At 40.4% G+C, this 15221-nt stretch overlaps 1 protein-coding gene across 1 annotated transcript in view; it reads right to left on the reverse strand.

Moving 5' to 3' along the window:
* Positions 1-10215: 10215 nt before the first annotated feature.
* AGO4 (argonaute RISC component 4) overlaps positions 10216-15221 on the reverse strand; it is a 36849-nt gene continuing 31843 nt past the window's right edge. The window contains exon 18 of the mRNA XM_043461929.1: positions 10216-14106. Coding sequence (XP_043317864.1) covers positions 13998-14106 — 109 coding nt within the window. The 3' untranslated portion in view covers positions 10216-13997. The remainder of the gene's footprint in view (positions 14107-15221) is intronic.

A 15221-nucleotide genomic window follows, 5' to 3' on the forward strand; every position in this document is an offset into this window, starting at 1 on the left:
AGATACACTATACTATAGATAAAATAGATAAACACAAGATTCTACTACATAGCATCTTATAATAACCTATAATAGAAAAAAATTTGAAAAATTATATGTATATACACACATATATATGTAACTGAATCACTTTGCTATACACCAGAAACTAACACAACACTGTAACTCAACTATACTTCAATTAAATAAAAGAGGCAATGTAGAATAGAATAGAGCTTAAGAACACACAACCTAGACTACCTTGATTATCTTGGCTCCACCACTTTTAAACTATGTCAGCTTTGTTAAATTACTCAAGCTTTCATTTCCTTCATTTCAGCATCTATAAATTGAAGATAGTAGCACCTACTTTATTTGTTACTATGATGACTAAATAAATTAGTATCTGTAAGAGCTTAGAACTTTGCCCACAACACTGAAAGTGCTCAATAAATGTTAGCTAATATTATTTGAGGAAAGTCTCCAACATGAAAGTCAGAGAACAAAACAAACTGTACACTCAAAGGAAACAGAGAACATGCACATGCAACACAAGAAAACTTCCACCAAAACCATTTTACATTCTCAGAAAGACAGAAGATACTGCACTCACTAAACAAGAGACTATAACAAAAAGAACAATTTAAAATATTAAAATAGCTAACACTGTAAATTCATACATGAAAAACAAAGTTGAAAAAATTATCCCAGAAAGTAAAACAAAAAGCAGAGGTGGAAAACAGAGGAGAAATGAAATAAAATTAGAGGTGCCACCTATTAGGTCCCACAGCTGAACAACAGAAGATCCAATTCAGGAGAGAGGAGGGAAAAAAATGGAAAAGAAGAAATTATCAAAGATCTCATACAAAAAAATCTTTCTCAGACCTAACAGGCTGAGCTCCCCAACAGGGAACCATTCTGTGCTCAACACACTGGGAAAAGAGAGGGGGGCGGGGGCGTGAAAAACTCACATAAGAGCAGATCACAGTAAAATTTCAGAGAGAAAAAAAATAAGAGATCTTAGATCACTTAGCACACTTTCTTATTAATTATTTTGTCTGTTTTATGTGAGGGCAAAGACAATTGTCCACCCTCCTCACTGATACATCCAGAGCCAAATGAGGTGCCTGGAGAAGAGTAAGTACATAATATTTATTAAATCAATCTTGCCTAATATTTAAAAATACTCCAAAAAAAAAAAAAATACTCCAATCGCTCCACTCACCCTCGGAAACCCCTCATTACCGATGGCAGGCATTTCAAGGCTGGCAAAGTCATTTTACTGATTAGACTGCTGAATCCCAAAATGAACGTTCAATATTTTTTACATTTTCATTTTGCTTGGAAGGGAAGATTTCAGGGTTTGGAGTCCAAAAGTACTAAATACGAATCCTGCTCTTACTTACTTACAAGCTTGTGTGACCTGAGATTACTCAACCCATTCAACAAAAATTTTCTGACCACCAGCCACTGGGCAACAGTACTTTGGTGATAAGTACGAAATAGTCCTATCCCTCCAAGAGTTCACGGTTGAATGAGGAGACCAATGAGAGGGGAAAAAATTACCGCAGCCTTTCGACGGCTCTGTCCCTACCGTCTCGAGTCTATTTTCCATAGACTTTCAAACTACTGTTTCAAAATGAACGCCAGTTTAAGTCACTGACCTGCTTAGAGTCCTTCCATGGAGCTTCTGTACGCTCAGGATAGAAAGCCACCGAGTTTTGGAAGGCCTCTGGCAGCCCTGCCACGCGCTTCTTGAGCGACTCCATCGCACCATGGCGGCCTGTGGGGTCCACCCGCCTCAGCGAGCCAGGGCGTCGAGCCAGGATCTGATTGGTGAGCACGAAGAAAGAACTGAGCATGCGCGACCTGGCGCTGCGCGTCACCCCTAATTTCAGTCTCTGGGCTGCAGAAAGCTTGCAGTCTTGCAACTGCTCCCTTTCCATTGTACTGATGCTTAATTGGCATTCAATAAATGGGCAATGTGATGAGTTTTGACATAAAGTATACACGTATGACCCCATCACCACAATTAAGAAAATGAACATATCCATCGCCCTCAAAGCTTTCCTTACCAGACCCGGTAATCCTACCTCTTGTCTCTTCTTGCCTTCCACTTCGCAACCACCGGTCTGCTTTCTGTCGTAAGAGATTAGTAGTTTTCATTTTCTAGTATTTTATATAACCAGAATAAGTTCTTCTTTTGGCTGCTTCTTTCTCTCACCATTATTATTTTGAGATTCACCCAAGTTGTTGTTGTTGTTGTGTGTGTGTGTGTGTGTGTCTGTGTCTGTGTGTTAGTCGCTCAGTGGTGTCCGACACTTTGCGATGCCATCGTGGACCAAAGCTAGTCAGTCTCTTCTGTCCGTAGAATTCTCCAGGCAAGAATACTGGAGTGGGTTGACATTCCCTTCTCCAGGGGATCTTCCCGACCCAGGGATCAAACCCAGGTTTCTTGCGTTGAGGGCAGTTTCTTTACCGTCTTAGCCAACAGGGAAGCTCCTTGCTGTGTCTATGAGTCAATTACTTTTCAATGCTGAATAGTTTTCCATTATGTGGATACAGGACTATTTGTTTATTCATTCACATGTTTAGGGGCATTTGGGTTGTTTTCAACTTGAGGCCATTACAAATAAAACATGAATATTTGTCTACAAGTCTTAGGGACGGTTGTTTGTGTAAACACCTAGGAGTCAAGTGCCTGGATTTAGGGTAGGTGTATAACTTTAAAAGAACTTAACTTTTTAAAAGTAGCCAAACTGTTTTCCAAAGTGACTGCCTCATTTTACGTTCTCAGAAGTGTATGAGAATTTCGGGCATCCCTGGTGGCTCAGATGGTAAAGAATCTGCCTGCAATGCAGGAGACCTGGGTTCCATCCCTTGGTTGGGAAAATACCCTGGAGAAGGGAAAGGCTACCCACTGCAGTATTCTTGCCTAGAGAATCCCCATGGACAGAGAAGCCTGGCGGGCTACAGTCCATGGGGTTGCAAAGAGTGACTTGGCATGTGCAATGACAAATTATGTTAAGTATCTTTTCAAGTGTTTATTTGCCATTTGTATATTTTCTTAGGTGAAATGTCTGTTCAAATCTATCAATCTTTTTTTTAACTTTTTTTGACTGTAGTACCTGCATGTGAGATCTTAGTTCCCCAAGCAGGGATGGAACCTGCACCCTCTGCAATGGAAGTGTGGAGTCTAAACTCCTGGACTGACAAGGACATCCCTGTCAATCATTTTAATATGATTACTTGTCTTAAGTTGTAGGAGCTCTTCATTTATTCTAGATAAAGTCTTTTATCAGATATATATTTTGCAAATATTGTCTTTCAGGTTGTGGCTTGCCTCTCTTTTTTGTCACAGTATGTTATGAAGAGTAAAATTTTTCATTTTCATGAAATCCAATTTATTGATATTTTTGTTTTGTAGTTGACTTTTGTGTTTCAAAAATATTTACAAACTCAAGATCACTAAGACTTTCTTCCATGTTTTCTTCTAGAAGTTTTATAGCTTTAGCCTTTATATTCAGTTCTAGTATCCATCCTGAGCTACTTTTCATATGTGGTGAGAGGTAAAAGTCAGGTTCTTTTTTTTTTTTTTTTGCACAAGTCTATCCAGTCGTTGAAAAGATTCCTCCCATTAATGTGCCCTGGCACTTGTGTTGAAAATGAATTAGCCATTTATAAATGGGTCTATTTCTTGACTCTATTCTGTTCCATATATATCTATCTTTATGCCAACAACACACTTGATTATCATAGCTTTATAATAAATCTTGAAATTAGGTAGCGTATTAGTCATCTGCTGCTGCATAACAAATTACCACAAATTTGGAGGCTTAAAGCAATATACATTTATTATCTCACAGTTGCTGTGGGTTAAGGATCCAAGCATGGCATGTTAGATCATCTACCTAGTATCTCACAGGCTATAATCAAAGTACAGGCCGTGCTGGGTTCACATCTGGAGGCTTGACTAGGAAAAAAAGTCTGTTTTCCAGCTGCTGTGCTTGTCATTTGGTTCACTGCAACTGTGTAACCAAGACTTTCTGTTTTTGTTGGCAGGCAGAAGGGGACTGCCCTCAGCGCCTAGAGGCCGCTCCCAGTTCCTTGCCACCTTGGCGTCCCAACACAGTCAGAAGGGAGGGGCAGAGGAGAGAAAGACTTTCTAGCGAGTCTGCTAGCAAACAGAATCAGACATAATGTAATCACAAAAGTCCCATCCCATCACTTTTGCCAGACTTTACTGGTTAGAACCAAGCCATAGGCCCTGTCCACACTTAGGAGGAGGACCCTTTATACCAGGGGCTGGGGACCATGGGGCCATCTTAGACTGCATCCTCCACAGATAACTTCCAAATATGTTTTTCTTTTCAAAGTTGTTTTTGACTCTTCTAGGTCCTTTGAATTTCTGTATAAATTTGAGAATTAGCAATAAATTTCTATGAAAAATGTCTGCCGAAGTTTTTATTGGAATTCATCTATTGATCAGTTTGGGTAACACTATTGAGTCTTCTTTTTCTTTTTTTGGCTTTTTTTAAAGTTTAGACTTATTTATTTTTAATTGGAGGATAATTGCTTTACAATATTGTGTGTATTTCTGCCATATATCAACATGAATTAGCCATTAAGTATATGTATGTCCCCTCCCTCTTGAACTTCCCTTCCACCTGCCACCTATTATCGAGTCTTCTGATCCATGATCATAGGGCATCTCTTCATTTATGTAGGTGTTTAATTTCTATAGTTTTCAGTGTACAGATCTTGCATATTTTTTTCAAATTTGTTCCTAAATACTTTTATTCTTGATGCTATTTAAATGGGATTTAGTTATTTTTCCATTTTATTTTAAATTGCTTAATCAGTAAATTTGGAAAAGTAGACTCTTCCCTTTGTGGGAAACCAAGCTTCTCCTGTGCTCACCGTGACTAGGAAGGCAAGTATGTTAATAGTTCTGTCTTACCCAACTCTTTAGGACCCCCTGGTTTGTCCATGTAATTCTCCAGGTAAGAGTACTGGAACGGGTTGCCATTCTCTTCTCCATGGAATCTTCCCAACTCAGGGATTGAACCCAGGTTTCCTGCATTGCAGGTAGATTCTTTAGCATCTGAGCTTTTAGGGGAATATTATATTCTCTTTTGTCCTCACTTCTAAGCAAGTCCTCTTATCTAAGTCTTATCAGCAATAAAGCTGACATCTGGCTCTTTGCCCCACCATCTGATCTCTATGGCTATTTTTCAGTTGGTTCTGAACTGTTGTAGGGAAAGGGGTATGATTTATTAACCCCCTAAAACCTCAACATGTATTCCATCTGACTGATGAAATCTACTTGTATGTAAAAACTCAGTTCAAGGCTTCCTGTGTTCGTGACAACTTCCTGATGTTCTGTCCCATGTGTCCCTGCTTGCGCTTCCTGTGGTGCATGTGGTAACACTTAGCTGCTCTTCTTTATTGATACAGTCTTCTCCTTCCTCCTCCTCCCTTTAAATATGTAAAAGTCTCAAAAGCATGAAGATAAACCATACTTCACGATCTTTGTAGCCTCAGTGCTTAGCACAATGTCAAGCAAGCAATAGGTATTCAATAAATGGTTGCCTAATCCACAAAATGACATGACTTCAGTCTTGAAAAACGGTAACTGTTCATTATGTAATAGTTAATGAAATAACATAATGCAGAATCCTGTACGCATTAAGATTGAAAGAAAGAAAGTTTAGTCACTCAGTTGTGTCCGACTCTTTGCGACCCCATGGACTGTAGCCCACCAGGCTCCTCCATCCATGGGATTTCCCAGGCAAGAGCACTGTAGTGGGTTGCCATAAAAATGAGTGCTCATTGATAGGTGATATGTAAAAAAAAATTGCCATTGTGTTTGGTATCTTTTTATAAAAATTTAATTTATTTATTTTTGGCTATCTGGGTCTTCATTGTGGTGTGTGGGATTTCTCTAGCTGTGGCAAGTGGGGGCTACTCTTCTTTGCAGTGAGCTGGCTTCTCTTCTTAAGGAGCACAGGCTCCAGGCATTCAAGCTCAGTAATTGTGGGCTCAGTTGCTCTGTGACATACGGAATCTTCCTAGACCAGGGATCAAAACTGTGTCCCTGGCATTGGCAGGCGGACTCTCAACCACTGGACCACGTGCGAAGTCCCTGTGTTTGGTATCTTTTTAACAAGAATTTTTAAAACTTTTCACTACTGCTAAAGTCTGAATCGCCTATTCCCCAGCCCCGCCCCCTCACACATATGGGCTGTGGGAAGGTAGTGAATGTAACATGGGACACTGAGACTCTAAGGGCAGCCAAGTGAAGGAAGTTGGAGAAAACAGGATTAAAAACGAGAGAAACGAAGTCCAAATGCCAATCAAGTTCAGGGGCCAGGAGCAGGGGCAAAGAAAGAGATCACAGAGATTAGAGTGTAGAATTAAAAGAGACAGGATCACTGGTGAGCAAAGGTTAGAATGGAAGGGAGTTCAAGCATGACTTTCTTAAATATCTGTGAGAGGCTATGGATTTCATTTGTTTCATGTATGAATTTACAAATTTTTGCTATTTTATTATTTTCCCCTAAGTTGTTCCTATTGTTCCAGTCTCTTCTTGTTTAATGAATACAGTATCATCTTTCTGAGACTATAAAATACAACTTGGATTGGGGGGAGCTTTCTCATACTCCTTTTGCACGCTCTATTTTCTTTGAGTTGCCTTTACTATTTGTTTTGTCTTCTGACTTTTGTGTTGAGGAATTTCCTCAAATAATAATATTAGCTAACATTTGTCGAGTATTTACTATATGCCAGACACTGTATGCTGGTTTCACAAAGGTGAATAAGACAAAGTTCTAAGCAGGATAAGTACAAAGATGCCTAGGCCTATTAAAGTAAATGTGTAGAAAATAAAAAATAAAGAAAAGATGCTAAGAGTGTTACCAAAAGGTTTGGAGTCCAGCTGCTTGCCACTCAAAATCCAATAAACAGGTCAGACTGGTGAAAATGAAAGTGTTAGTTAATCAGTCATGTCTAACTTTTTGTGACCCCATGGACTGTAGCCCGTCAGGCTCCTCTGTCCATGGAATTCTCCAAGCAAGATTACTGGACTGGGTTACCAGTCCCTTCTCCAGGGGATCTTCCTGACCCAGGGATTGAACCCTCATCTCCTGCATTGGCAAATAGATTCTTTACCGTCTGAGCCACACAGGTTTTAGGGGCAAAAGGAAAGTTTGCTTTATTTCAGATGCTGGCAAGTGGGGGTGGGGGATGTTGGACATCTATCCAAAGGCTGTCTCCCACCACCATTCCCATTGGCAACCAATGGGGCAAGAGCTTTTATAGACAGAAAGAGGGGCCTACATGCAGAAACAGCACAGTAAGCTCTGACAGTCATCTTCAAATCGGTCATCAGTGGTCTGACCAGTGTCATTTGATTGTTCGAGGTACAGTTAATCTTCAGTTCCAGGGTTGGTATGTTTCCATTTCTTTGAGGACAATTCTGGGAATTGTGGCAACTCATGTCATGAGTAGAGTCTGGTCATCATGCAGTTAACTTCTCCACCTGGTGAGGGTTTCAGTATCTTTAAGACAGCTCACAGGATATGGCTCAGAATATTATCTATAGCCACTAAAGGCTTTGGACTACACTTAATGAAAAGTGAAGTCGCTCAGTCGTGTCCGACTCTTCGTGACCCCATGGACTGTAGCCTACCAGGCTCCTCCGTTCATGGGATTTTCCAGGCAAGTGTACTGGAGTGGGTTGCCATTTCCTTCTCCAGGGGATCTTCCCAACCCAGGAGTCAAACCCGGATCTTCTGCATTGTGGGCAGGTGCTTTACCCTCTAAGCCACCAGGGAAGTCACACTTAATGAGTACATTGTTATTATTTGGTCTCCTCTATCTTCCTTTGTTTCTGTATGTTCTCATTTCTCTGATTAAATTTATTCTTTGACTAAAGTTTTCCACAGGCAAAAGGCAGACAGAGGACATGGCAGGGGAGAGGTGGTGCAAGGAACATACGATCATGCCCTGGTTCAAGAGCAGCCTATCCTAGTCAGGGTTCCTTAGAGAAACAGAACCAACAGAGTACAGATGTACATATAGATAGATGTGGGCATTCCAGGTGGTTCAGTAGTAAATAATTCTCTTGCCAAAGAAGGAGACGCAGGAGACTCAGGTTCAATCCCTGGGTCAGAAAGACTCCCTGGAGGAAGAAATAACAACCCACTCTGGTATTTTTGCCGAAATAATTCCACGGACACAGGAGCCTGGTGGGCTATAGTTCATAGGGTGGCAAAGAGTCAGACATGACTGAACGCCTGAGCATGCACACACACATGCATAGATGGACATATAGACAGATATACTCTTGCCTTTCTCCTTCCCACAAATCTACTTCTTCTGTGCTTACTCTCAGTGGCACTATTATCTACCCAGCTACCCAAGCCAGAAAACTGGCAGCCCTTCTAACGAGCCTACTTCCTCCTCCATACTCTCCAAATCCACTTTCCTGAAGTTCTGCTGCTTCTCCTTTCTTTTTCTGGCTGTCCTGGGTCTTTGTTGCAGCAAAAGGGCTTCTCCTCTAGTTGTGGCTCTCGAACTTAGTTGTTCCAGGGCACGACGGACCTTAGTTCCCCAGCCAGGGACTGAACCTCCAACCCCTGCATTGGAAGTCAGATTCTTAAACACTGGACTGCCAGGGAAGCCCCCTGCTTCCTGTACTTTCTGAATGACTCTTGTGTTCATTCCTTCTCTCCAACTGCACCGTCACTGTTCAAGCGATGAACATGAACCTTATCATCTTTAGCTGAGTTACCACAATAAAACTCTGACTTCCCTTCAACGGAACTTCAGCTTCAAACTACCCACTACACTGCTGACAGCATAAGTAACACACATCAGACTGTTCCATTCCCTTGTACCTGTGGACAAACTCTTCACTCCTCAGAATGCCGTTCAAGTCCTGTCCTGTCAGGAACTGACGCTTGCTTCTGTGATCCAGTTTTATCACTTCACTTCTCCCTACACACCCCTTACAATCTAAGAGTACTGAAATTACTTGTAATTCATCCAAACAAGTCATGATCTTTGTTTTCTCCTTTGTGTCTTTGCCCGTGACAAGAATTCCTACTTCGACCTTATAAAACTCTTACTTATTCTTCATTAAGACTCAGTGGTAAAGAATCCGCCTGCAACACAGGAGGCCCAAGACACGCAGGTTCGATCCCTCAGTCAGGAAGATCCCCTGGAGGAGGAAATAGCAACTCACTTCAGTATTCATGCCTGGAAAATCCCATGGACAGGGGAGGTTGGCAGGCTACAGTCCACAGGGTCACAAAAAATCAGATATGACTGAGCATGCACGCATTATTTGTAAGACAGCTCAGTCATCATGTCATCTAAGAAGCCTTCCTTAATCTCCCCAGTTTGGGGAGACTGAAGGGGTCCCATGGTTCTCTGTATATATGTCTCATAGCACTTAACCCTCAAAGCTACCTTGTAACATATACGGCTCCCAAGTGAACTTTTCAATAACCAGAACTACCACTATCGACCTCAAAGGACTCTTTTGGGGATTGAAGATGTCAATATAAAGTGACTGCATGCACTGGGCACTCAGATAATGTGAATCTTGCTGCCTCCTTCTACCCACCTTATGCTATATTAAAATGAAGAATTAAGTTTTTACTTTTCTGTGTTCCAACCTAGGCAGAGCTTGGCATATTCTGGGTTCATGATAAATGATTGATAACAAATATGGAGAAAAGGATATTGTACTGATGGAAAAAAATAACTACCTGTAGTAAAGTTGGCTGTTAGCAGGACTTGGTCCCCTGGTAAACTATAAATTACCTGAGTATAAGTGCCGCATTGTGTAAATCTCTGCATTATCCTTGTCATAACTTAACAAAAGAGCTTTGCTGTTAAAAATTAAAAGACAGGAGATTGGATAGCCCCAGGATGGGTGAATTCAGGCAGCTCCTCCTCTCAAGAAGTCAGCCTTATAAAGTATGTGGCCATACTGCCCTCTGGAGCCTGCAGATTTTTCTCAGAATACCACTGAAATAGATCTTCGTGTTAAGAGTTATACCCAGAACCTGGATGAAGCTTGTAAGTTTTCACATGTGAAATGTCCCAAGAAGCTCTTCTAAATTTCCCAAATAACAATTTCTAAAAATAGGGAGACCCAGGAGTTAAAAATGAAGTTTCCCATTGTTCTTCTTTCTCAAACTTCTTTTTAAAAAGTAACCATGTGTATTGCTATGATAGCATAATCTATATTTATTAGGCAGTTGACAAAACAAAACAAAACAATGTTTGGCAAAAGAATGCCAATTTATTCATTTTTGGACACATGAACACAAAATATCCCTGCAGGCCAAAAAAAAAAAATTTGCAAATTTAAACAACCATCATCTTATCTCAACACGGGGATATCACCCCTCCCTTAACAGTTTAAAAAGTACCTCGTATTGCTAGAGACATACATCCAGTCCAGATTTCATAAAAATACATTTTAAAACATTACAAGTCTAACAATATCAAAACAAAAATGACACCATTAGTCAAATGAACAAATGAAAACATTTTTTTTCAGTCACTAGACATAGAAAGAGCATGAATATGTCAATAGCAAGGGATAAGAAAATGGTTAATCAATAACAAGATCTTCCCTTTAATTTTACAAGGAAAAAGTCCTTGGAGTTGAAGCAGTATTGATACAATGCCCTCAGCCTCCACTTTCTTAAAATGAAAGCAGAGCTACCACCTTGCTATTGAGCAAGAAAATCTTACAGCACTTCCACAAAGGGTCGCTGGGGCAGGGTGGAGAGGGTGGGCCCGATGAAACCGTGGATTACCTTTTCACACAGGTAGCTGAGCCAGTTAGGTAAGCTCTGATATAGACTGGGCACCAGATCCCAAAACACAGACTGTATAGAATATGTCTGCTTATAAATTGTCACCTTTGGAAGCAGCAAATAGAAATTATAGTAAGAGTGAATATGTTCTGCCTGCCCAGACTGCTGGCTGTGTTAAGCCAGCGAGTTCACTTTGCAGCTAACCACCACAACAAAACATCATGGGTTCAACATTTGGATCTTCACCACTCCTTGAAGGTCCCTGTGCCTTCTCCCCAAATTGTTGCTCTTTAGCATTGTGACATTTAAGTCTTTCACACCACACGACAGTGCCTAAATAGGCGGCATTAAAAAAAAAACAACCAAACAGTCTAAACCTACTTCTAGAAAATGCACACTTCCCATTGATTGACACATGCATAATGATTCAGTCAGTCTCAAGGGTTTACTGTGTTCAAACTGTCAAGCCAAATTAAAACTATGCATTCAGACCTGCATGCAAGAGTATTGCCGCAACTCTGATTCTGCAGTGATTACCCCTTAAAGACTCACCCCTCAGCAAGTTTTTTCCCCAACAATCTCAATTCCTCTGTCCTTCCTTTTGTCTAAAACCATAGCATTGCACCCTTCAAGATACAGTTTTCCTATAAAAATAGGCCTCCCGGCTTTTCCTCCACCACTATACTGATTTGCCCCAGTGTACTAGGACTGACTGAGATCTTACAAACTATAGTTCAAGGTCGAGCATATAGCCCAACAACAGGCAAGCGAGTCAGGGCTTCTTGGCGCTCTGCCTGGCTCCCTGCTTCATACATGCCAGGAGATGGTGAGAAGGGACGCTTCTTCTGTGCATTATTAACAAGCAAGTCCGAGGCACTCAAGTGCAGATGTGGTGCCCATCAGCCAGCCAGCCACCAAGAGTTCTTCACATCCTGGACTCCAGCAAGTCCTCCATCTCCTAAGAAACTTTTGTTTTTCCTCCTCTTGGGTCAAGGGTAGCCAAGCTGAAGGATATTTCTGTGCTCTCCCTGAACAAGTGTGAATAAAAAGCAGCAGCCAGCGCCTCACCAACGTGTCCTGATTTGTAGTGTCCAAGTGAGGTATTTGCAAAAAAGGAAAATCTTAAGAAATTAACATCTGCCATCTTCTTCACTCCTGCCCATGTTGTGCCTCAATTACAGAGCTTGCTTTCATCCCACTCTATGCAGAGAACAAGGACGTCTGCACTCGTATCTTAATGAGCTTTTAGGATTCGATATACATTATAAAACTCTCGGAGACCAGTCTCAGCAAACACTGGTGGCATCGCTGATCAACAGCACATGGAAATGTAAACTTTAATGTATTTACAAGCTTGTTTAAAAGACTGAAGAAAAACAGTGCTTTATATTGCTGGGGTTTTGAGAAGGCTAGTTTAAGAGATTTGGACCAGCTAATGAGTTCAAGCAACATCCTTCACCGTTAGATCCAGTGTTTCCCCCACCAGCAGTTTCCAGACAGAGGTGGCACAATTGTTTTACCACATTGTATCTGTCTCCTTCCCCGGCACCTTCCTCAACCATATGGAGGGGCTCTGGGCCTTTTATCACTCCTTCCAGCTCTCCCAAGGTTCCAGGACAGAGAATTAGAAGTCAGTAAAAGGTGGGCTGGGAAACACTGGCTGGAACTATCAAGACTCTATGTAACTGTTGTCCATTCACAAAGTATTATCTACACTAAATACAAAATACATTTCCCCCCACATTGTAACTGATGCTTGCTTTAGATCAATTCCCTTTGTTTGAATAAGAAAGGAATCCTGTCTCCCTGTGAACAGAATTCAGAATCTATTAAGAAAAATCAACCTTTTCTATGCAGTTTTAGTTTAATAAAAGGAAGGAAACCCCACCAAGTATATTTCAGGTTGAAAGAGAAGCAAAACATTTGCGCTACAAGTAATTGTGAGTGACCTTGATTCCCAGGGAAAAAAAGTTTTAAATGCTGGTACATTTTTGCAAGTTGCAGCATCACTCAAGGTACCTTAAGGATTGGCAAAGCCTATCCAATAAGGAAGCATCCTGGTTCTAGCTTATTTTAAAACAAAATGATAGGACACCAACTGTGACTATAAAACAGATTAAAAATAATTCTTTAAAAAGGCATGGAAATATATGTCTTTTCTGACCAGCTTCAGAAATTGCCAGATTATGATCTATAAGAAACAGCTGATAAAAATCATACTGAAATCTCATCTAAAAAAGTACATTGTCAGGGGGAGGAAGAGGAGGGACCTTAAAAAAATGTTTATTGCCAAAGATAACTTTCTATGAGAAAAGTTTAAAAATCATTTAGATCTAACAAACCACACAGCAGCATAAAATGGGCACTTTTGAGAACTCTGAAAAATACTAAAAGCTAATTTTTTTTTTTTTCAAAGAGGGGGAAACATGAGTACTTTTGCCATGGCAGTGTTATCTGTCATCACGGCATGCATCACATCTGTCTGTGTTACACATTCACAAAAGTCAACCAAATAAGAGAACGGCCTGTCTGAATCTGCAGCCAAATATAGTGCAATTGCCTGGCAGCCTGTACTTGCACCAGCACCAGTCTGTAGAGATCAACAGAGAAAAGTAGTAAAAACTCATAAAATTCTGTAAAACTTACAAAAAAATCAATGCTCGTTCAAGGCATTTACAGTGGTGAAGTCAGAAATTTCCATTAAAAAGCCTATGGACCCACACAATTAAATAGTTACATTGAACTAAAGTAGATTGTTTGGTTTTTCTCTCCCATTTATGCACACACCCCACTCAATGAATACAGAAAAAAGGAAAAAAATCTTCTCTGGTAAGACTAGAGGGATGCGGTGAACACCACAGCTAGCAAAATAGTCCATAGAAACCTTTCTCATAAAGTCCATTAGAAAGTTCAGGCTGATCAGCCTTTGCATGATGAGGTAAAAATTCAGTCCAGTGCATCAGAAAAGATAATCTATGAGTATCTATTACTTTTAAAAAATGGCTCAATTTTGTTGATGCATCAGACAGTGCTGTGAAGTATAGATTCAGTGCAACTATTCCGAGTTGCTGGTAGAAGACCACCTGAAGTCAACTTGGCTCTCTCTAGAGGCAGTAGGCATTTGAAACATTTTGAGGCTGCGTGGGACAACAAACTGGTTGAGTTCTTTTTCTGAGACTCTCAGGCAAAATACATGGTGTGCTGGGTATCATGGTGGATTTGCACAGCTTTAGCCAAGGCCTGAGGATCTCGGCCATTGCTCTGTCCTGACACATGACTGCCTTCCGCACTGTAAAGAAAAGAAAGCAAAAAAAAAAACAAACAAAACAACAGTGTAACAAAAGACCACTCCTAACTTCAGGTTTCAAATAGCATGAATAGTACTGAATTTGAGATCTTGAGCTCAAATTGTGACTCCTTAAATAATCTGTAATGTCTCTCTAAACATCAGTTTGCTCAATTGAAAAATACAACTTATTTAATAGACTGTTGCAATAATTAAATAGAATAGTGTCTGCAAAGACCCAGATCTTTATCAGTGCCTAAGCAAGGACTTCTCTGTCTTTTATGTCTGGTTATTACCCACTTGTTCTTTAGTTTTCAGTTAAATGTCGTTTCTCCCAAAGAAATCTTCCCTGACTCTAAAGTTCAGGTCAGAGCCACATGAAATATGCTTTCATGAAATCCTCTACTTTTATTTCACTTGAAAGATCATTATTTGGATAATTCTTCCACCAGGATGGAATCTCTAAGAAACTAGTAAATTTGTCTATCTTACCACTAAATCCCTAGTGCCCGGCACATAACAGTGTCTCAATAACCATTTGATGAATCAATGAATGTGCTGAGCACAGTGCTGGAACATAATAGATACTCAGCAAATGTTACTATGCCACCAGCCTTTTTGGTCTTCCTCATACTAGCTATAGGACCCTGGACAAGTAACAACCCCTCTGAACTTGATCTTTTAGGATAACAATAACTTCTGAACATACCTCTAAGGGCACCATGTGATACAAAGGGCTTAGCAAATGGGAAATTATCATCCCTCCTGAGTTCTCTACTTAAATTATTATTACCCCCTATCATCTAGGCTCAAAATCTTGGCCATCTTTTACTTCATCATCTTCTCTGTCACTCACATCCAACTGACAGTTGAATAATATCTATTTTATCCCATGAGTAGCCTTTTACTTTTAACAAAGATAATCTTGCCCTAATATACTTTTCCAGCTTCATGCCTGCTATTCTCTCTTCAAATGCTCCAGTCAAAGAAAACTTGCTACTGTCCAAACATGTCACTTGTCTTGTCTTCTTTGTTTCCGTTATTCCCTCTGCCTGGAAAATTCTTTTCTCTCTTTATAGATCCAAATCTTACCCATCCAGCTATGAAACCTCTAACAG

The sequence above is a fragment of the Cervus canadensis genome, chromosome 2 (genome assembly GCF_019320065.1).
Source record: "Cervus canadensis isolate Bull #8, Minnesota chromosome 2, ASM1932006v1, whole genome shotgun sequence".
Classification (NCBI taxonomy): domain Eukaryota; kingdom Metazoa; phylum Chordata; class Mammalia; order Artiodactyla; family Cervidae; genus Cervus; species Cervus canadensis.